The sequence below is a fragment of the Lonchura striata genome, chromosome 1 (genome assembly GCF_050655825.1).
Source record: "Lonchura striata isolate lonStrDom1 chromosome 1, ASM5065582v1, whole genome shotgun sequence".
NCBI classification, from domain to species: Eukaryota; Metazoa; Chordata; class Aves; order Passeriformes; family Estrildidae; genus Lonchura; species Lonchura striata.
The window spans coordinates 6,416,999-6,439,603 of NC_140703.1; the positions used below are offsets into that span (position 1 = coordinate 6,416,999).

The 22,605-nt window shown below is 39.3% G+C and overlaps 1 protein-coding gene across 3 annotated transcripts in view; it reads left to right on the forward strand.

The window, feature by feature from the left end:
- APP (amyloid beta precursor protein) overlaps positions 1-18,153 on the forward strand; it is a 143,867-nt gene extending 125,714 nt beyond the window's left edge. For 2 of the 3 annotated variants that reach the window (XM_021532419.3, XM_085591063.1), the window contains 4 exons: positions 392-445; positions 10,488-10,588; positions 13,661-13,807; positions 16,912-18,153. In XM_021532419.3, coding sequence (XP_021388094.1) covers positions 392-445; positions 10,488-10,588; positions 13,661-13,807; positions 16,912-17,013 — 404 coding nt within the window. In that variant the 3' untranslated portion in view covers positions 17,014-18,153. The remainder of the gene's footprint in view (positions 1-391; positions 446-10,487; positions 10,589-13,660; positions 13,808-16,911) is intronic. The other variant, XM_085590999.1, reaches the window with a different exon arrangement.
- The last annotated feature ends 4,452 nt before the right edge of the window (positions 18,154-22,605 follow it).

Genomic DNA, 22,605 nt, shown 5'->3' on the forward strand with positions numbered 1-22,605 from the left:
CAGCTGCAGGAACTCATCACGTCCATTCTGGCTGCCAGTTCTGATCAGACAGTGGGGAAAAGTTTGCATGTAATGAATATATGAATATGATTTTGTTCTCTTGACAGAAATTATTTAGTCTTACTGGTTTCTGACTTGAAGCAGTAACCAGAATATGATGTAAAAATGATGCTGCCTCAGTGCTGAAGCTTTCCTTGTGAAGTCTTACCCATCCCTTCCTTTTACTTTCAGGACTAACTGAAGGCAGATATTTTCTAGTTGTTGCTTTGGTAACTGTTAATGCAGTATGTCTCTCCTGCACTGTCCCAATAGAAGAGCCCTTGACCTTGTGATTTATGGGGATTTTGTTTATTTTTGTTTGCTTTTTTGTTTCTTTTCTGCACGTGCCTAGTTGAACCCGTTGATGCCCGCCCAGCTGCAGACAGAGGACTCACCACACGACCAGGTATATGACTCGCATGGCTTCTACCTAACCTGTGTTTTTTTCCAACATGCATATGGTCTGCTGGTGCTGCAATTATTTACCTTTGCTTTGTTGCTCACAAAATTTAATGCTGTTCCATTAATGATGGAAGCATCATTCCCTCACAAATTATCCCCATGGGAGTGCTGTCGTATTGAGGGTGTTTGGGATGTGTGCTTGCAGCAGGAGTGGGTCCCACACCCAGAACTGATTTGCATCAAAGGTCTCATCCTTTCCACAAATAACATTTTGGCAGGTGCAGGAGATGGTAAACTTGGTACCAAATAGTACAGACACTATTTCTAAATTGGGAATGTATAATAGAAATGTGAAATCCTTTATGTAGAGTAAGCAGGGCTAGTGAAGAATTAATGTGTACAGTTTCAGAACTGCAGTGGGTATTGATATTTTTTGCTGTGGTACTTACTTACCTCCAAATACCTAAAAATCAGTATTACCCCTCTGGATTCCCTGAGGATGCCTGAGGACACAACTATTCACTCAATTCTAGGACAGAGCAGGGTGATTGTTTCTACTCTGTAGGTACCTCTGTCTTTATATTGATTTCAGAACAATAGCAGATCACTAGGTTGAGTCAAGCTGGAAATGTCTGGAAAAGTTAAAACAGGACAATTCCAGTTTCCAAAAGGAAAATTATTTTTCATACTAATTTTTTTTCCTTTTGGGGTTATTTTTCCTCTGTTTTTTGTTCAGAATTATCTGAAACTGTTAAAGCCATTGAGAGGAAACAGCCTTTTATTTCAGAAGAGGCTACTCTCTGACTCTTTGATATAGTAATTATTTCAGTGTCACATCATAATTGTGTTTTCTCCCTTCAGATCATATTAAACTGATTGATCTGTATCCTTTTTCCCTTTATCTTGTCTTCCAAACATCCATTAGATAGCATTGTGGACAGTACCTTCCTAAGTGTTTTTAAATCTTAACTCACCCATGTTTAGTAACTACAGAAATTGCTACAGTGGGAGGTAAAATAAGCTCATATGTTGGAGCAACTGAGATATGTGTCAGAACTGGTGAGGTAGTTTGCTCCTTGCACTGTTTTAGGCACCTGACACCTTTACTTATGTTTAGAGTCTTAATTCAGTCCATTAAGAGAGCCTGGAAACTGGTACAGAGCTACAATGCCAAAAATCTTGGGGTCAGGAAAAAATCCCTTCAGTACTGCATTATCTACCTTCTTCCCCAGGAGAAATAGAAATATCACAGGTGAAACATGCACATGGTTTAATCCAAATTCTGCAATGCTAATTCAGTCTAGCAGTTTTTATATAATATTAAAATTTATTACTATTTGCAATTTTAATTTCAGTTCTGTTGAAAAAATTCCTGTTATGAGGTCCATATTTATTACTGCAGGTTATTCCCTCCTCCCTTCTGTTCCCTCACACATGGCACATCTCAGAAATCCTTAGTGTCCCTTCTCTAGAGAAAGGATTTTCTCTCACTGCCACTCTCTTGTTTCAGAGTGAAACTATGTTTTAGTAAAAAAAAAAACCTGCATTAGAGTGCTTTGTTGGTTGTGTTGATACAAGTAGTACTAAAGTCTATAAGCCTAATGACAATAAGTCAAGAGTTATCTTGGTGAATGTGTGCAATAGTCTGCTAAGGATAGGTAAAAAATATTTCAGCATCTGACCATTATGGCTTGAAATTTGGCAGATGGCAGATGCAGTAACTTTTCTACTGTGAAAGTTGCATGGGATATTTCCTCAATGTTCTGATAAAGTGCAAAAGTAGTGCTTAATTTTCCTATGTCTTTAATCACCATTTACAGATTCAGAAAAAAAAATTCTTACTGATACAGGTTCTGTCTATTGATGTCCATGTGGTTTTTCATCATCCTTCAAAAGCAAATTATGTGTGACAAAATTTCATTTTAACAGAGAAATTATTCCAGTCTGAATATCTTAATTAACTAGGAATAGTGAAAAGCAAGTAGATGCTTATTTCAGCTGTAAAGTACAGAAGGGATTCTCATAGCTTAAAAGTGTGTGCTTTAAAACTGTTTTACTTTACTTGCTAATTACAAACAAAATTTCTATATTGGAAGTTGAAAAAGGAAAAGAAATACTTCTTGTTCAATAATTGTCCTTTTGGGATAATCTCTTTTTACAGTTTAGGGCTATTATTGAAGAAAAAAAATCTAAAAATATAGTAGATTACTGCAGAGTGAAAAAGAATAAATGGAAGACCTGCAGATTAATGCATCCAGCTGCTTGTGACTTTTTGTTTTAATTGCCCAGCTTCTTGGTTTCCTGAAAGGTTTGCCCTTTCTGTGGGCCTGACTTTTCAGTCGAGGCTTCTCCTTGCTTGGCTCGAGTGACCTGCTTTTTCAGGATAGAAATGCTGGTATCGTGTCAGTCTGTAACACTCCAAGCCCGAAGAGGAACAAGTGAATATTTTGTAGCTGTTTGAATTTCTTGAAGAAAATGAGCTCTGAAAGAGCTAAGACAAGTGTGCAAATGTGTGCCCTTTTTTCCAATTTATTTACTCCTTGCTCACACAACATTCTTATAATGATCAGTATGTTTTTCTTAAAGGCAGATCAAAATCATGCAGATCATCTTTGTCACTTCCTTACAAGAGAGATAGTTTGGTCACAGTACAGAATAGTCACAGACTCAGAATACTGGGTTGAAAGGGGACCCCAACGATCATCTGGTCCAACAAGTATTTAGGTGTTAGTAGTATTTGTGATACTTAAGATCTTTTTCCTTCACCATATCATTCTCTTTCAAAAAATGAAGTCTGTGAGTCAAGCCAGAAAAAGTAAGGAGTTGTCCAGTTCATAGAGTAGAAAAGTTTATGAGTAAGGACCACGTTTAAAGCATTTGTTGAAATTTATGCCAGTTGTCTAAACCCCCACCTCTGTTGTGCTCCACCTTGGCTGCCCACAGTTAAAGCTTGAATTGGAATCTGATCTACATCAGTCCTAGGAAAATAATATTGTCTTGCTGAATCCCATTTTCTAGTATGGATAAAATATCTGTGTATTAAACATGGGCATTAGAAAAGAACTCTAGTGCCTTAACTTACTGTTCTTCCCCTTCCTAATTCACAAATGGGCAAACAAACATAAAAATTATACCTAAAACCATTTCTTATCATCTCCTTCCTAAAAAGGAAATAAATGAGATGGTAAAAGGTCAGAGGGAAGAAAAATACCTAGATGTACTAAGTAGTCATTAGTGCACTATTTTTCAATACAGCACAAAATTATAACAGATTTATGACATATTTCTTGCTATTTATAAATTGCTTTATACAAGGAGATGTTAGATGTCCAGTCCAGCCTGAGAACTTCCATAGGAAGAACTTCAGATAGAACAAGTTCTCATTATAACCTCACTGTAACAACTTATTCAGTAGTGTTTCCTTCTCTCCTGCGCTCCAGCAGTCACTTTTTCATGATGAGCACTTAATCTCTTACAACTGAATTTTGGCTGTGTGTTTATTACTAACTTTTTCTTTGTGTGTGTGTGTGCTTGTACATATTGAGACATATACACATAAAAATACATATAAAACCATCTCTAGATGCTCATGAGCAAGGCTGTTTTACTTATGTTAATTCAGCAGCTCTAATTTGTGGACCTTGAGTGAAGATTAGAAAATGTGCCATCAGAAGGGACATTGCTTAGTATTAGCATATTTTCTGTAATTCAGGGTGATAAACAATAAATGCACTGCCAATGTATTTTTTTCTTGTCTTTGTGATGTTAGTTCAATACAGTTGCTTTAAACAAACTGTCTGCAGCTACCAAATAAAAATAATTAATATTTTTTCTTCCATTAGATTGTTTTGGTTTGTTTTATGAGATCATTGCTGACTGTGAATGCCATTATAGGTACATAGGTATAGCATCTGGATTGACATGCCAGAAAGATTATCAAACCAGATTTTACTTGTGTTGATTATTCATTTCTATACACATGTATTCTGATAAATAATTATTTTATACTTAATTCCAATTACATTCTATTGTAAAAAAGATAATGCTTTTGTTGCACTTATTTTCTGTTTTTACAATTTGAGAGCCTCATAATCATCCATGAGGTAAAAGTGCAACAGCAGTTCAGTGACATCTTAGGAGAGACCAGAAAGTTTTAGCTCCTTGCAGTCTTAAAAGTGCATATCCCTCAAAGATGTTTGAGTTAACCTTACAAAAAGGAGTATATAGTCTTCATTTTCATCTTCATGAGTTTACAATATACATTGTTCTTTCATTTCAAAATTAAATGACCTGCACAAAGTCACCAAGTCATATGGAAGTAATAGTTGAACTTCTAGTTAGAACAGGCAGCTCTCTTCTCTGGGGGTTTGTTCAAAGACTGCATTCCTTCCCTTCCACCCTTTTTATCTTTGATGAAGATTAACCCAGATAAAGCTGTTTGCCACACGTGTAATGGGCTTTGATTGAGCAACTCTTTTCTTGTTCTTGCCATGACTGAAGCACAGTTCATGGACATGGAGCTGAATGTTGTCCTGCATGCAGTCACTCAAACTGCTACTTTGATTTTCTCTGTGTAGAGACTGCCCAGGTCTAGTTGTTTCAACTGTGCTTCACTTGGAGATTTAATTTTTAACTCTAGATGTATCCTCAGGCACAATTAACACTCCTTGCACTCCTGTGAAAAACAGAATTACAGAACCTTTCTAGCTGTTTAAGTAACCAGCAGATAAAGTAATTGCAAGCAGTATGGTAGATAATGTGCATCAAATTATATCCTTGGTGGGATTCACTGTAACTTCTTTTTTTTAGTCTTCTGAAAGCATAAATATATATTTACACAAACACAGAAGCTCATCAATGTTAGTATAAAGTGTTCCCCAAAGCAACTACTTGGTTTTTATTTAATATGAGTAGTTTTTCACTCCATGAGATTTTCTTTCCCATTAAGGCAAGGAGAAATAGGGGTTTCATATTCTCCATTTTTTGATGTTTGGATATGTACATATGCACACATGCATGTGTGCACATGTATATATAAAAGCAGTTAATATTGCTAATTAAAAGCAATATCAATAAAAAAGCCCATCATAGCTTATTTTGTTGCATTTCACTAGAAGCTTTTAAAAAAGCCCATGGTTTTTATAACAAAATAGTTTTGTCAGTTTTTGTAAGGAGCTGTGAGTTAATGTATTTGTCAGCTGAATTGAAGCATTTTTAAATTGAGGTGATTAGGATTGCAGCTCCCTAAAGGTGGTATGTAATTCAGAGGAAAACTGGTAACACTTATCATTATCTGTGAATTTGCAATGAGGCTGTTGCTCTCACTTTTCACCTTGTACATTGGCTTTTGTGTTTAGGTTGTGTATTTTAGAATTGGTAATGGAAAAAACATCATTTTGTCCGAGGTCAGGATTAAAGTTCTTGTCAAAGAGAGAACTGTTCTTTGTGTGCTTCTCTTGAGTGCAAGGGTAAAGAGGTATTAGGAATTCCTCACTGTTTGCATCTCACTTCTGATCAAAGTTTTAGAAAGACCCTGAAGTTTTTCCTACTTCAGTTACTACCCTTGAAAAGTATATCTTTGATTTTAGCATGCCAGTCTAAATGTGTGGTCACTAAGCTAGTAAAGTGAATAAAGTGGTAATAGAGAGAATATCTTCAACAAAAAGTCTCAATTCTATAACATTGTGGAATGGTGTGTGTAACTCCATGTATATTTTTACCTCATACCAGGTATTTAATTGATTCTAGTGCAATGTCGTACTTTTCCTTACTGTATAATCAGTTATTTGCAGGAGACCAGCAGTTTACCCTAGTTGAAGTCTTTTTCCTCACTTGTAAGGGAGGTAGAAAGGAGGTAGAAGGAAGGAAAAAGTTGCCCTTGGGTTTGTTAGTGCAACAGCTGGAAAAAATAAAAAGATTTCTCTGTTTCTGACCTTTTTCTGGTGCAAGTTACCAAAACCAAATTTCAGTAAGTCTTAACATCATTAACTTCCTAATATCAGATCCTATCTTGTGTTCATATTCCATGGCATTCTTGTGGAGCATTGCTAATTTGGCCCAAACCAAAAAATTTCTGCCTGATCTCAAGGCAAAACCCCATTGTTTAACTTGCTATATGCTGAAAGCTGCTGTTTGATTGGAATGGGATGAGGGAAGAGAACCAAATTAAAGAAATGTTGCTCTAGGGACACTGGAGCCCTCATTTTTCCAGCAGCTGAGATTACTGGTGAACTTATCACCCTCTGGTGCCCATTGATGTGACCTTTTCTGCCCCATAATGCTCGCTGTAACTCCTGGCTGTGGCACTGGACTGTTGAACAGAAGCTGACAAAGCAAACTCAGCTGTTGCAGCTTTGCTTTTTGCTTTAAAAGTGGGCAAAAGCAGAAAAAAAGCTGTTTACTTTTTGTTTTAAAAGTGGTCAAAAGCAGAAGTGCTCATGTCCATTTTCCTACCTCTAGCAGTGGTACAGACAGAATACATACAGATTTCAACTCTACCTTATACCCCAGCACATCCATTGAGCATTTGGCAGCTAGCATTTGATGGGTTCCAGGACTGAAAACTATTTTCAACATTGTGTTTAGTAACCCTGAAAGAACCTTTCTTCTTTGCATTTGTCCATTTGTAGTTTGAACATTCTGTGATTTGCGCCAGTGAGTTCTAGTCCAATTTTGCATTGTACTGAATTATATATATACATATATATATATGTACACACACTGTCTTGTGTTACTTTTCAATCTGCTGTATCATAGCCATGTTAGTGTCCTATATTTCTTAAGAGAAATAATGAATGACCATTTCCTGTAGACTTTCCCCATGTCATTCACAGTCACACACTCTGTTGTGTTTCACCTCATTTGCCTCTTCTAGTCTGAAGAGTCACCATTTCAGTCCTTTGTGTACAAAAGCCATTCCATACCTGTGATCATCTGTGTCTCCTTGCATTTTATCTTTTGTGCATTTGTGTGAGGTGAGGTGAGCAGAACAAATAGCCAGATTTAAAATGAGGATGTATGTACAGTGCTGTAACAGTGTTTTCTGTTTTCTCGTAATTGCTCTTTGCCTTTTTGACTGCTGCTGAGACAAATGCTCACAGTTACCCACTGTGACTGCAAGGTCACTGTCCCGAGTTGAACAGACCTAAATTAGAGTCTTTATAACTGTATGTGTAGTTAGGGCTGTGTATCCCCATAATCACCATTTTGCATTATATCAGCACTAAATATAATTTCCCTTTTATTGTGCGCTTGGAACTTGTAAGATCCTTCTGCAGTTCTCTGCAACTGGTTTTATTTTGACTATCCTCTTTTTTTCTTGAATTTTTTGTCAGTAAACTTTGTCATGTCACTATTCAATCTCCTATCCAGATCACAAACAGCACAGCACACATCCTTATGAGACCCACTGGTAATATTCCTCCATTGTGAAAAACAGATGTGTATTTACACTTCATTTCCTTTCTCTTCGTCAGTTTTGGAAAGTAATGTAAGACTTTCCCCTTTTAATCCTTGGCTCTTGGCTTCTGCCAGAGTTTTGATCAGGGACATTCTCAAAACTTTTTTGGAAATCCAGATTGACTCCAAGCAGCATCACTGTTTCCCATGTGATTCCTAACTCTTCCAGTGACCTCTAAGAGTTTGGGAGGTAGGGCTTCCCTCCACAAAAGACAAGCAGATTCTTTACTGATTTATCTTATATGTGTGTGGATATATTCTAATCAATATTTATAGCTTCAGCCAAGCAGTCAAGTTGTACAGTTCTCCAGGCCTTTGCCTTGTTAGAATTTCCATGTTGTGCTTTTGCCAGGGTATCTGTGAGGGCAGTGAGGGTGGCCATGGACAATGGTGAGCAGCTGGGAGCAGCCACCTCCAGCTGCTGCAGCCAAGGACAGTAAAACAAGTCCTGGGAAAGCCCTTTCCCCCTGCTACTGCACTGGTACTCCACTACTGTAATTTTTCATTTTTCCCCTTCCCGTTTAATCCTAAAACCAAAAAGTCAGGTTGAACTTTCTTGCTTCCTTGTTCTCCTTTGTTGCGATCCACTCTAATCACAGAGGGCAAAGAGAACTAACTCTGAATAAAATGCAACAAACCACAAACCTGGATGTTTGAATAATCCCCAAAATGCAATTAAAACCAAAATAAGTTAGATGTTGATACAAAAAAAAAAAAATATTTTATTTAATAGTAAGTGAAGCAAAGAGAAAGGGAAAAGAAAAGAAGTGTGTGGGGGAAGGAGGACAGGGAGAGTGACAGAGACAGATTAAGTAGAAGCATATCACCCCTCCATGGGTCTCAAGGACATCTCCTTGTTTCCCTTCATCTGGTCTTCTTGGTGGTGAGGGTCCCTTGCTAAAAAGTATAGAATCCAATGAATTCATATACATTTGGGCAGGTGGGAACACACAGGTATTTGTTTGTTTTCAGACTGCAATTCCTTATGTACTTTACAATTCTTGCATTTAAAAATGGTGTCCCATAAATGTCATAATATATTTTTGTCAGTACTGTAGCATCAAAAATCAGGAACTTAATAGATTTTGAGCTGAAGTACTTGATTCCTTAAAAAAAATAAAAGTAAGGTAAAATTTATGGGGCAGTCAGACTCTTCAAAAAAATAACCATAAATTCCTTATATCATGAGGACAATTCTTGTTCTCTCCTTTGCATGTTTTCCTCTGAAAATAAAGATCAGAACCTTAGAGTGGGTTATCTGTACAGTTCAGAGAAGTTTTTGGGAAGATCTATTCTTGCTAGTTCATAATGCAAAAATAAACCACCACTTCATGAAAAATGAAATTGCACAGTCAAAGGCAATAAAAAATATTGGATTGAGTGTTATTTTAGGCTGTGGAGTTCACTGGCATATGGAATTCTTAAGGAATCATTACTGAAGTTCAGCAAGACATTGGAGCACAGGAGCAGTCAGTAGTATTGAGAATTTTAAAAGAGGTTCTTCCTCTTAATCAAAACATAAGTTCAGTGCAAGATTATAAGAATTAAGCCTTGGAGAGAGGAGTTGGGAGTGAGAAAATGCTGAAATAAACACAAACAAGGAATATGAACTGGATTGTTCTTACTTTATTCAGTAGAGGGAGGAAATTACATCTCATAAACACCATTCTTCTGCAGTGTTTTACCTCCAAGAAATACAAATGTTGGGAACATTGGTACTGAGAAGGAAACCAGTCAGCTCCATGAATACCCATGTATTCTTTCTAAGCCAGAGCCAGCTGTTCAGGATTCTTAGACATATACCAGATTCACCACTTATTCTCCTCAGTCTGTTTTCCAGGAGGAAATTTTGGCCTTCTTTCCAGCTAGACAAGTGCAACATCTCCCCTTCACATCCATAAGATACCAGGACTGTAAACTATGCACGACTGTAAATGTTGCAAGCTGTAGTCAATTGCTTTTCTGAGAGACAGTTATCATCTTTCAGAGAGAAGACAAGAAGAATCATTAATTCGGAGCAGTATGAAATCTGAAAGCTGCAAACTCCACAAACATTTTGGTAACTTGTGCATGTTTGTGGAAAAGGTACAGACCTGCAGGAAGCAAGAAAATAAGATATCTCGAGTTCTCTTACTCACACCATGAGTATTTTGTTTTTTCCTCACAGCAGCCTGAGCTGAGGGAGGAGGAAGATTTTGGCCTAAACAACAAATTTTCTTGACATTGCTAAAGAGGCTGTCAGAGCAGATCTGTATGCAGCTTGTGAGCCAATTCAGGAGGTCTCTTGGTCCCTCGCAGCTTAGTTCATGTAGTGTTTCATGCTGGAAGCCTTTAATGCCTGTACTAATATAGCTGCTGAGGATTAAGGAACATTTAACAGAGGAGAATCTTTACCAGCTTATCCTGTATCACAGTGGGACTGAAACACCAGATGCACCTCACTTTCCTCCTAGTTCCTTTTCACATTGCATCACACCTCCTCCGTGCGAATGGCACTGCTGCCTTCTGCTCTCCAGCAGTGGGGTTAAGCAGAATCTTCCTGAATCTGAATCCTGAATTGAATAAATTGTCTTTGTGGTGCAATGCAGGTTCTGGGTTGACCAATGTTAAGACAGAGGAGATATCTGAGGTGAAGATGGATGCAGAGTTCCGGCATGACTCAGGATATGAAGTTCATCATCAAAAGCTGGTGAGTGATCAAACAGTGCTTTCCATGCAATGCAGTTTGAGATGCTGATTCAGTCTTGAACTAGTGAGTCACTTATGGCCATGCTTTGCTTGAGTCACTGAAAGTGCCAACAAAAAGGTGAAAAGATTATGATTTTTCTGGTTCTCTCTTCAGTGAGAGTAAACCTGGAACAATGTCACCAGAGAGGATGGAAAGTCATTGAGCCTCACATGAGAGGAAATTCTGGCAGTTCCTGTCCTTGCATTACCATCTCACTGGATGTGCTTATATGGGGAATACTTGTCCCACAGTCCATCTCATAGTCTCTCTGTATCATACAAGGGCTACAGAGGATGGAAAATGCTGAGTTTAAAAAAAAGAGTTTGAGACACCATAGCACAGTGCAGCAAGAAACAGAATGACACTGTTTCAGGAACATAATCCTTTCCCATCTAAACAGTTGGTAATGGTGTATGCATGGAGCACAACCTTTCACAAGAATGGCTGCTTGGAATAAAAGGAGATTCCCCACTGGCCTTAATTTTAGTTTGTGTTTGGCTGTATCTGTGTGTTTTATTCCTTAAGGTATATGAAGTTATTATTAACAGGGGAAAGGCAGTTAGGAGGAAAATACTGTTCCCCATTTGAACTGTGCTTCTTATGAACATAAAAATGACAACCAAAAGCACTGTAGGTTAAGAAAAGCATCTTCTAAAAGCTTTTTTTTGGTCGCTTAATAAGCAATGAAGAACCCAGACAACAATGTTGACTATAAACCTGTTCTGTTTCTTCTTTATAAGGATATATTATGTGATGAGGTTCCATAGCTTTCAATATCCTGATATTAACCTTGAAAGCTTTTTTTTCCTTACTATATTTTTAAAGCTAAGTAGTGCTAAAAATCAAAATTATCATGGGACTCAAATTTGCCTTTGAAGTAGACAATCACTGTGTGAAAGGACATTCTGCCATCTTTTTGATACCAAGAACTGAGAATTACCAATTTGATGAGTTAATCCAAAATGCATTAGCACTAATTTGGGAAAGTCTGACGTGCTTAGCTCAGATGGGTTAAACATGCCAATGGAGCAAACCTGTGCAGGGTGTAGGAGGGAAGGAATTTGCAGGAATGTGTGCTAGACAAAGTAATTACTGGTTGTCATAGTTTTCAGCAGCACTCTTTGGTGTGTAAGTGGTTTGATACCATCTCAAGGAATTAGGTGCTGGGAACTCCCCATACCATGGTGGCTGATGGGGAGGGTATTGCAGTCCCTGCACATGGTAATCTGTGCCATGCTTAAAATGGGATCTTTTTAGCTTTTCACAATGTTTCTTGCCATACTTTTTGCTGATAGGTACAACTACTGTTTAAAAATTAGTGACCTGTCTTCTAGGTTATCTTTTCAATTGAGACTGAGCAGGGATTCTGGTACTGCTGAGCAAGTACTGGACTGATGCTTACAAGGCCTTGCTTCCCTGCACATACCATGTCCTTTCCAATGCCCCTCTACATTTAGCATTAATTCAAAAGCAGGGAGCAGAAAACACTTTGCTCTGTGCATCCATTCTGTGCCATGATAGAATTTCCTGAAAGAGTCTCCTAAGGATATTGCTTTGAATTAAGCTGCACATGGTATTTTACATGCAGACCTCTGTTTTGGGTTGAAATTGCATTGATTTTCTCCTTTTGATTTTCTCCTAGGAGGTTCATGTTTGAACTGTACATTAAATTGATTTTCATGGCTCAGAATGCTTAAGGCCTCTCTTGTGCATGTATATTAACTTGGGCATTTCAGTGTTCCTGAAATAGTATAGTAACAGAATTTCAGTCCTAGGCAGCTAAAATTCATGGAAGAAATCACTACTTTGCACTGGTTTATGCCAACACTATCCATTGTTTGTACTTTAGTAAATTTTTAACTTTGTTATAACACATTTCTTGCTTGTGACTAGGAAAAATATAAATATTTATAGTGCATGCTTTATTTAATACCTTTTTAACAAAGGTTGTGTTTGTTAAAGAGTGCAAATGTTATACAGATCAGTATAATTCTTAGCTGGTTTCTTGCTTCCCTCTATATTTTTATTAAATACTTGTCACTTTCAGCATGAGATAGTTGTACAATTCTGTGAATGTAATTTATTCTCTAATTATTTTTGCCCATTTTGGTTTAAAATAATAATAATAATAATAATAATAATAATAATAATAATAATAATAATAATATAGCCTGCTATTGGCATGCAGACAAAAGGATTGTAATGTATGTTCAGATGTGAAATAATCCTTTGTTTCTTTGAATATGGAACCAATGAAGACTAATCACCCATTTTTCATACCTGCTCCTGCTTATAAAATCAGTTGTATTTATATGCTCAGTAAAGCATCTTGCTGTCCTCTGTTTCCCCTTATCAGTGTTTAAAATTCAAGTGGATTTTCTCTGGTTTTCACAAAACTATTACCTCCTAGGTCTCACAGAAATATATCATGTAGATATTCTCTTTACCCTGCAAAATCTTGAATCACTCCTTCATGGTCATTAAAATCAGTGATAGCTTTTGTTGGCTCATCTCCTTTGGTGGGAGAATTTTCTCCCAGCTGGTTGTGTGTACTGGTTTCTCTGTAATTAACAGGTCCTTCACTACTCTTTTATCCAAAAAATGCATCATAGTCCAAACAGGCCACACAGATGTAAATTTATGACCACACTCATGATTAACATTCTGAAAATAAAGAAATGTGTGTGCTTCTGGGTTACTCCACTCAAGCCTATCACTCGTTCAATTAGCTTGACTTCCTTACTGAAGGAAAAATGGGAGCTACTGTCTAAGACCTGTGTGGAGCTGAACATGGAGCTGAGTCCCTCTTTACACAGCACTGCTGCACCACAGGCCATTCACATCTCAGGTTGCTCCTGTCCAGCTTTCAGAGCTTTGTGGCACAGCAATGCAGGTTTGAGTGATTCCCAAGACCTGCAGGGCCATTCCAGTACTGATGCTTCAACACCTTTCCATTGCTGTGGCAGCTTGGCAGGGTAGTCAAATCTTCAGTGAGCTTTTTATTAGCCATCTTCCTTTATGTTTCTTTTGTAGGTGTTCTTTGCTGAAGATGTGGGTTCAAATAAAGGTGCCATCATTGGACTAATGGTGGGAGGTGTTGTCATAGCAACAGTGATTGTCATTACTTTGGTGATGCTGAAGAAGAAGCAGTACACATCTATTCATCACGGGGTTGTGGAGGTAAGAAAAGAACTCCAAGCACAACTGCTGTCACCTCTGCAACACAGTCAACACACTGCTCTATAAATATTAACTTAGGAAGGAAGAAACTGTAGTTTTAGCTATTTAGGCAGTGTTACATCCAGCAGTGTGGAATCAATTTGCTTTATTTAGTAAATGCAAACACAATATAAACCATGTTAAAGTGGGTGTAAAACCACAAAACTTTCTTCTGCAACTATTCCAGACCAATCACTTAATAATGTGAAAATTCATTTTTTAAGAAATTTAACAGTAGCCAATGAGAAGAGACTGCACAAGAGGAAAGATCTGGTTTTACAGTTGGGAATTCACACACCAATTTTTCTGTTTAGCTTTAATGTTTGAGACCTTCCCATAGCTTCTGCTCTGCACTGCAAGGATTTTCTCCAGACATGTATTTTATTGTTCTCTGTTCTCTAAAGAAGACTTTTTGTTGCCATAAACAGCTTTGGATTTATGGCTAATCTGAAACTCATACTTTTGAGAAACAAATAGTATGTAAGACTCTTATATAGGATTTTCAAGATGAAAATCTTTGTCTTTTCTCAGTCTGCCAAGGAGCTTTGTGGTCAATTTACAATAATTTTAAGATATTTTATCTATTTTATGGCATTAAGATAAGATCTCTGTAAGTAGAAAAACTTCATTATGAGAACTGAAAGAGGTTCATGTAACTCTCTTTCTTCCTATTTAGTTCACTGCGTGAATGTCTGGTTTGCAGATAGTACTTATATTAGTAAGCACTTGAGACACATGTCTATTTTTGCCTTTTAGAAGTGGTATTTTACATTTTTGATTGAAACCGAAGTCTTCATCAAGTCCACAGTTTATGTTGGTTTAATTTTGAGTCAAATGAACCTTGCTTTGGTGTTGCTGGAGGCATGCACACTTCATGATGCATTTATTCCACTGTCTGGGATTACAAAGGGTCTTAAGAATTATTTGTGTAAGCCTTTGTCTTAAGCCTATGCTTGTGCATCCTTGTGTCCACACTGTGGTTATCCATGTGGTTTGAAATTTTCCAAAGAGACATGGTCAGAAAATCACCAACAGTGTGGGGTGTGTGGGGTGATTTACACAGATGGCAACCTGTGCAGAATTTTGGATGAAGGGGCAGAAAATAGCTAACAGGAATCTCAGCTTTAGCTTTTGATGTGATAGCTTTCAGTCCATTTTGTAGAAAATTGAAGCAGATTTTAGTATTAATCAACAAAGCCAGTGGATATGTGGATATCTGCTGCCAACAGTTGTGCCACCAGAGAGTCTCCTTTGGGTGAATTTTGTAATAATGGAAAAAGCAGGAACCTTGTTAGGCCAGACTCCAGATCAGACATTGAATGTAGACATCATTATTGCAGAATGTCTTGGTTTGAAAGACAGGTGTCTGCTAAGGAAGGCAGAAGCCTACCTCAGAAACCAACCTTTAAGTTGGATATCTCATGAAAATCTCTAATTATTATGTAAAAAAAAAGACATCTGATGGGAGATACAGTGTTAAAAAATACAATTAGAGAGTCAGCACATAAAAAGGGGCACAGATACGAAAATGGATCAAATTTGCAGTTAACAGTTTCATCTGAGTGACTGAATGTATGAGCCACACCACAGAGAACCATTTCTTAAATGGTAAATAAAAGAGCATATAAATTGGAGATGGCTCTGAGAGGAGCCATTTTTTGGTAGGACTATAGGAGACGTGGTCAGTCCTGTGTGGTAACCTGCTGCAATGAAAGAATAGCTGCAAAAATAAGCTGAACAGAATCTGTTAGTCCCAAGCATGGGAAGAACATACCTTCAGTCTTTCTCCAGGGTATCAGGGAACAACTTACCAACATCTTCCCTCCTCACTAGGCTGAGATATTTCCAGTATTGCAGAGTAGATTTTAAATTGGTATCAGATATCAATACTTGGCATTTTTATTAAAAGGTTAGATAGAGAAAGTTAGGGTTTCTTGAGAGAATACTACTCTTTCTTAAAGGCTAGTTTGTTGCTGAAGGTGACTTCTGTATTTCCAAGAGGCCACCGCTTACAGGAATCCACAGGAAAATATTCATACCTAATACTTAACAGTAGAGTGTAGGTACCTTCCTGATTTTAGACACTGTAAAATTCACTTTTTACCTTTGCTTTTAGGAGCTGTCATGCACTAGATATATGAGGTAGCAAATGAAATTACTGACAAGCAGATTGTTTTCATAGGTGCTTAGCAAGATAGCCAGGATTCAGGAGATTTTGAATACACAACCACTGAGCTCATACAGCAGAGGTAAATTACCTAATTGAGATTTAGAGACTGTTCTCACCCACTTTAATTTGATGGAGTATATTATTGTAATGTTCAATGAAGGAAGAAAATCATCTGGGAAGATGTAGGTATTGAATGGAGAAGTCAAAACTGAGCTTCATGCCTGTCTTCCAAGTAATCAAGAAAGGTCCGCTTTTGTTAAGTATAAATATTTAAAGCAGTGCAGGGTTTTGTCACTAAACTGAGCCAAAGTCAGCCTTGGAGGTAGAGGAGTTCTGTGTCCCTAAGTGAAATGGGATTTTTTTGCTTACCTTGTTCCTGGCTGCTTTGGCATTTCCTTGCTACTCTCATTTTATGTTTTCCAGTTAATTTTTTGTTTTGAGACCACCACACCTGCAAGATCTGGGAGCACAATACAGCCAGAAGGCAGACTCAAGCTGCTGCTTTTTAGTGAGCTTTTTCTTTTCTTTAGAACCGAAATTGATCCCAAATATAGACATTGACATAAATGTTGGGGTGGGGAAAATCCCTTAGTGAGGGACTAGCAGTGAGAGGCAAACTCCATCCTTTTTTTTTTTTTTTTTTTTGAGAGTTGCTTCCCAAGCCAGACAACAAATTCCAAAGCTGGTCAGCTGGTTTTGAAATCTGCAGCAATAAAATGAGTTGCATAGTTGTTCTTGGTGCATTATCATCTTCTGTTAAAAGGTGAGCCAGAGGATGCTTTTCTGCCCAAACATAGAAGGTATAAAATATGTTGGATGGCTGTGAAATGTGGAAACACAGGGTATGCTGTGAATTAAGCAGGAATGTGATCCCAGTTGTCCCTTCTCCTGACAGGTGGATGCTGCAGTGACACCAGAGGAGCGCCACCTTTCCAAGATGCAGCAAAATGGCTACGAAAATCCCACATACAAGTTCTTTGAACAGATGCAGAACTAGGACATCATAGCAGCCTCATGAGTTGAACAGAAGAATAATTGCTTCACTGCCCATTGGTGTTCAGTTATAATGTGGAAAGAAAGAGAAACACTCTGCTTTATTATTTACTCATTCTCGCCTTTTGACAGCTGTGCTGTAACACAAGTAGATGCCTGAACTTGAATTAATAAAATCGGTAATGTATTTTCTCTCTCTTTCTCTTTACATTTCAGTCTTTACACTACATTATTAATGAATGTTTTTTGTGTACTGTAAAGAGGTTAGCTGTATTTAACTAGTGCATGGATAGATTCTCTTTCCCAATTATTTATCATGTAGCTCCTTAGCCAGTTGTATATTATTCTTGTGATTTGTGACAAAAATTAGGTCCTAGTTGAAACATGCTTTAAGAATTGATGGGGGATGCTTTCTGTGTCTGTGGGGTTTAGCTGCTTCTCTTTGCTGAGCATTTTTTTCTGATCACTATGCATTTTAAAGTAAACCAACATTTTTTAAAAGTATTTCAGACGAGTTATTGAAATTCTTTTCGTCTGCAACTGCATTTTATTGTACGGATTGTTGCTCCTGCTGTATTAGTGATGTAGAAATCATGAGAATTCACATTTGTTTCGTTGTGCCTGTTTTATGTGCACACTTTAGGCATGGAAAGGTAAACTTTATTTTCTTTTCCATGTATCTTTTTGATCTTAAAAAAAATTATTAAAAAGAGTCCCTGTTAATTGTGAGCACTTCTGGGGGAAGAAGTGCCTGCTGGCCAAAAATTAACGGGAGTCCTCTGCAGGATGATTGTACAGAGCCATTGCTTATGAATTGATAGCTTTCTACACTGTGTTACATAAATAAATTAAGAAAAGAATGTGTGGGCAAGAGTTTTCTTTGGAGGCAGAAAACAAAGAGTTCTGAAAGCCATTTAAACAAATACATGGGTGTTCACACTGAGGGAGAGTTGGGATCCTATAGGGACTGCGGCACTGACAATGGGACTGGAGCAGAAGGAAGGCAGCAGTGAGATAGGGCAGGAAGTGGGAAGTGCCATCTTTGGCACGGCTACCCTCTAAGATGTCTTTTCCTTATTTCCTTTTCTTTTACTTTCAGTTTGTATAACAATGTTTTAATGTAAATAAATACATTCCTGGAGGAGCCCTGTTGTGGTAGTGCGTTTCTGTGCCAACCAGCTACCCTTGCTCATGCAGAGGAGCACGATGTGGATGTCTAACCAACCTCCTGCTTTCTTGGCCATCCCCTGGTGTGATTTACCAGCAAGTTCTTCCCTCTCCTCCCCACACCTCTGCTGGCTTTCTGGCAAGATCCATGCCTTGCAATGTGCTGCATTGGTGAAGGTGAGGAGGAGCCTCCCAGACTGCACCAGCTTGGTTCTGCTGCTTCACACTGAGTGCCCAGGAGGGGTAGAACAGCAGCACCAGGAATTTTTTTCTGCAGGAAGATGGCAAAGCCATTGGTGAGCTGGGATACATAACCCCCAGCCCAGCATGTTCTCTCCATTGCCTGAAAGCTTCCTTCAGCTCCTGGCCTCCGGGAGCAGTCCTGGGGCACAGGGAGAGCACAGTAACTCACACAGTGCACCTGGGCATCTTCAAGACAGCTTTCATACCCAGTCCAAAATAAGGACTCCTCTGTTCAAACTTGGAAATGGGTTCTGGAATAAAACTGGGGGGTGTGTTTGGAAAAAGAAAGTGAATTACTGTTTTCTCTACAGTGAATGGGTTAGATAAAACAGGACTGAAGGAAGAACTAGGAGCAAAATGAAGGCAACGTGATCTCTTCAGGGAAAGCCTCTTGTAAGTCAGTTTGTGTGCAAGCCATGGCAGCCTCTTCTTCAGCATCACTGGCAGCTGTTGTCTCAGCAAGCAAGATGAGGCATGGCTGCAGTGGGGCTGCACAGCTCGGGCAAATGGCCGAGTCGGTCCCGACTTCAGCTAGGAGAAAATAATAGTTTCCAGTCCTGTTACTCACTAGTCCTTCCCCATCCATGATCTTACACAAAACCTCACCTATTCAGGTAATTCACCTGCTGGCCTGGAACACAGCCATGCTGGCAGATTGGCCAGGAGGGATGTTTTATCAATGAGGGACAAACCAGGTCAGGGGCTTTCAGAGCTGTCTGGAGATTCAGGATGATGATGTGGGACCGACTGCTCTGAACCAGTGGTAGGAAAACTGCAGAGCTTCCCACTGCCTGTTACCAACAAAGTGTTTATTCCTTTTGCTCTTCCATCTCTACTGTATCAAGGGAATTCATCTCAAGGGATCAGAGCACTGGAAGTGGTTGCGGTTATTTGCAAAGTTATTTGCAGGCCTTGGAGTACCAGTGTGTTACAAAAAAACTTAAAAACACCCCCAGAGGATTTACCTCCTCCACTTTTAAAACTAAATTGGTTGGACCAGAATAATGTGTGCTGATAAGCACATTTTAGGCCCAAAACTGCTAAAAAAATTATTTTATAAATATTTAGGTTTAAGCTTGTGTCTGTGTAGGTGTCACACGTACCACTTAAAAAGGAATACGTAGGATTGTCTTCTGTGCACATGACCAGTATCACAGAAGAAGATCCCACTTCAGGGGGAAGGCAGGACACAGTTCAATTTAGTCCAGTCTCATTGGGCTAAATTGAATTCCATCCAATTTTGGATTGTATTAAATCCAAAACAAAAGAGGGATTATCAAAGTTCATTTGAGAGGAAGCTGAAGTAATCCATAAGATACAGAGAACCACTGGCCTTTAGAGCAAATTTCATTTATAATACCATAATTCCATGCAATCCCAGTTACAGAAAAATGCAATTGCTTTGAACACCAATTCCCACACAATCAAAGCCTCCTGGTTATGTGGGTTTATGTGTCCAGTGAGATGCTGGTGCTGCTCTTGCTATTTGTGCATGAGCTGTTAATAAATTGCTGGTTTGTGCACTGATTAGGTGATCAGGTTTTATGACTCCCTCCACACACACTCTCCTAAAAGAAAGGCAATAAATGCACACCGTGATATCCATGGAAAGCACAAACCATTAACAAAGTTCCCGAAACTTCAAGAGAAACTCTCCCACAATTGCTCCAACTCTGGAAGCTGATGTTTCCAGGTGAAAGTGGCAGCATTCTGCCCACCTTTAGCCATGCAAGCTCCTTATTGTGGAAAGATTATATTAGGTATGAGCAAACACAAAGTAGAAAAGCTGACAGAGGACAGTAGCTGAATGCTTTAAACCAGGCAGGGCCACTGCATGTAGCCATGGACTGGAAACAAAATGCTATTCCCCAGCCCTGAGGAGATTACCCTTGGAGGGGTGGGGGAATAAATAAAATAAAAATATCTCTGTCTGTTGAATTGATCTGTTAAATGGGAGAAGTTTTCTAGCCTGTTCATTTCAACAGAACAGGTTAGAGAGTGTTTGCACTGCGGGTTCATCAGCAGAGCTGGTGAGGGTGGTCCCTGGCAAGGGAGAGTGGGGCCAGGCAGGGATGAGAGCCAGCCCAAACCTCCCCAGCCCTTGGGGTCGTGCATGGGCTGGTTTGCATTGGAGTGCTCAGGTTAGTGAGTACCAGGTGCAAGGTGAAGCTTCAGACATTTTCAGGCACATAGTAGTGGAGCCACCACAAAATGTGCCGTGCTCTGCATTCAGTATCTGCCTCCAAATCAGACTGGAGAACCAACATTTGGTGTGGGAATCCAGGGCTTCCCTCTGGCTGCCCTGGAAGGTCTGGGACCCTGGCAGGGGTCAGGAACCCCCCTGGACAGAGCCCCCAGAGACACTGGCTGTGATCTCTGCCCATGGAAAAGAGTTTTCAATCTTACAGGATTAATTACCAGCTCTGAGTGTTTGATATGAGTAATAATTAGGTGTGGCACGGGTGCAAAAGTAAAATTTTAGTATTCTAGATTAGGGGTTCAAAGGGAACAAGATGGAGGAAATTGGGTGTGCCTTGTCCTTTTTCTCCTTCTTCATGCCCTCCATGTCTCACTGTGGTGTTGGCATTTTTCTGTTGGTTCAGGCTGGGGACACACTGTCCAACGGAGGTGACAGATATTGGCACGTTCTTGTCAATCCAGCCCAGGGAGTTTCTGGTATTTAATGTTTGTCACATCCCACTGAGGGCAGAGCCCCACACGCTGCCCTGCAGGACAGAGCTGGGCAGGGCAGCAGAACATGTGAGAGATAAACAGAATAAACAACCTGGAAACCAGCACAGACCAGTTATGGCTTCTGCTTTGGCAGCGGGGCTGACAGACAGAGACTTTCTACAATCTTGGGATTATCAATACCTCAGATTCTGACAATTTGGGGATATGGTTTAGGGGTGGTTATGGTGGTGGGTTATGAGTTGACAGCTGTGCTAGATGATCTTGAGAGTGTCCTTCCAGCCTTGATGGTGCTGTGTTTCTCTGGCTACATGGTGATCTAGGAAAAGCAAACCAAGGCTCTGTGTTGCCTTTGCAGACAGCACCTCGCAGCAGCTGTATTTTCTTCTGGGATCTTTGAGGTCCAAATCTCCATCCTCATTGTGTCTGCACTTACCAAAGCAATTTTTGAGGGCCTTCACTGTGTGGCCAAATGGCTCATTTTTATTCTTTAAACTAATGGATTTTGTGGGCAATAGGCAAGCTGCTGTTAAAGTGCTTCCAGGCAGCGTGCATGAAAACACCCTAAGGATACATAAGAAGAGGTTACAAATAACACTGTCTGCTTATATTTCTCTGCACTTTTTCCATCACTTGAAAATGAGTGGCTCAATTAAGTCAGGCTACAATGGCTCTTCTCTCTCATTGCTTTCCAGCAATTATCTTCTCCTCCTCCTTCCTGCAAGAAGTAAGCACTGAATATTCCTCACAGCTCTCTGCAGTCCTGGGAAATTTATTTGGCTGACTATACAGCAAAATCTTTCAAGGTTCCAAGTAGAAGTATTGAGATTTATATAGAAGTAATTAAATATTCTGGCTTTAAGCGGATTCTTAGTTAAAGCTGAATTTGGACACTGAATTAGAAAGCAAGTCTCCCTGACTAGTGTCTCCCATGTATGTGTTCTGCATCTGAGGAGACACCATAGGAGCTGGGCATGTTTCATGTGGAGAAGACTGAGAGAGAATCTCATCAGTACATAAAAATACCTCAAAGTAGGTTTTTAGGAAGATGGTGGCAGACTTTTCAGTGGTGCTTCGTGACAGGATGAGAAGTGATGGCTATAAGCTAAAACAACAGAAGATCCACCTCTACAAGAGGAGGAATTTCTTTCCATGGAAAGTGGCAGAGCAGTGGAACAGGCTGCCCAGGGAGGTCCTGGGTTCTCCCTCTCTGGAGATATTCCAAACCCACCTGGACATATTTCTATGTCATCTGCTCAAGGTGACCCTGCCTGGGCAGAGAGGTTGGACTGGATGATCTCCAGAGATCCTTCCAACCCTGACATGTCCGTGGTTCTGTGTTTGTAACCTCGTTTCTCTAAGGAAGATTGTTCGAGAAAAGCATCCACAGCAGTTTCAGATAGGGCACCACCTAGGTCAAAGGGTGACTGGTGTCTTGGGGTGATTTTTTCATGATAACTTTATTCCCTAATCATCAGCTTTATGCCCAGGAATG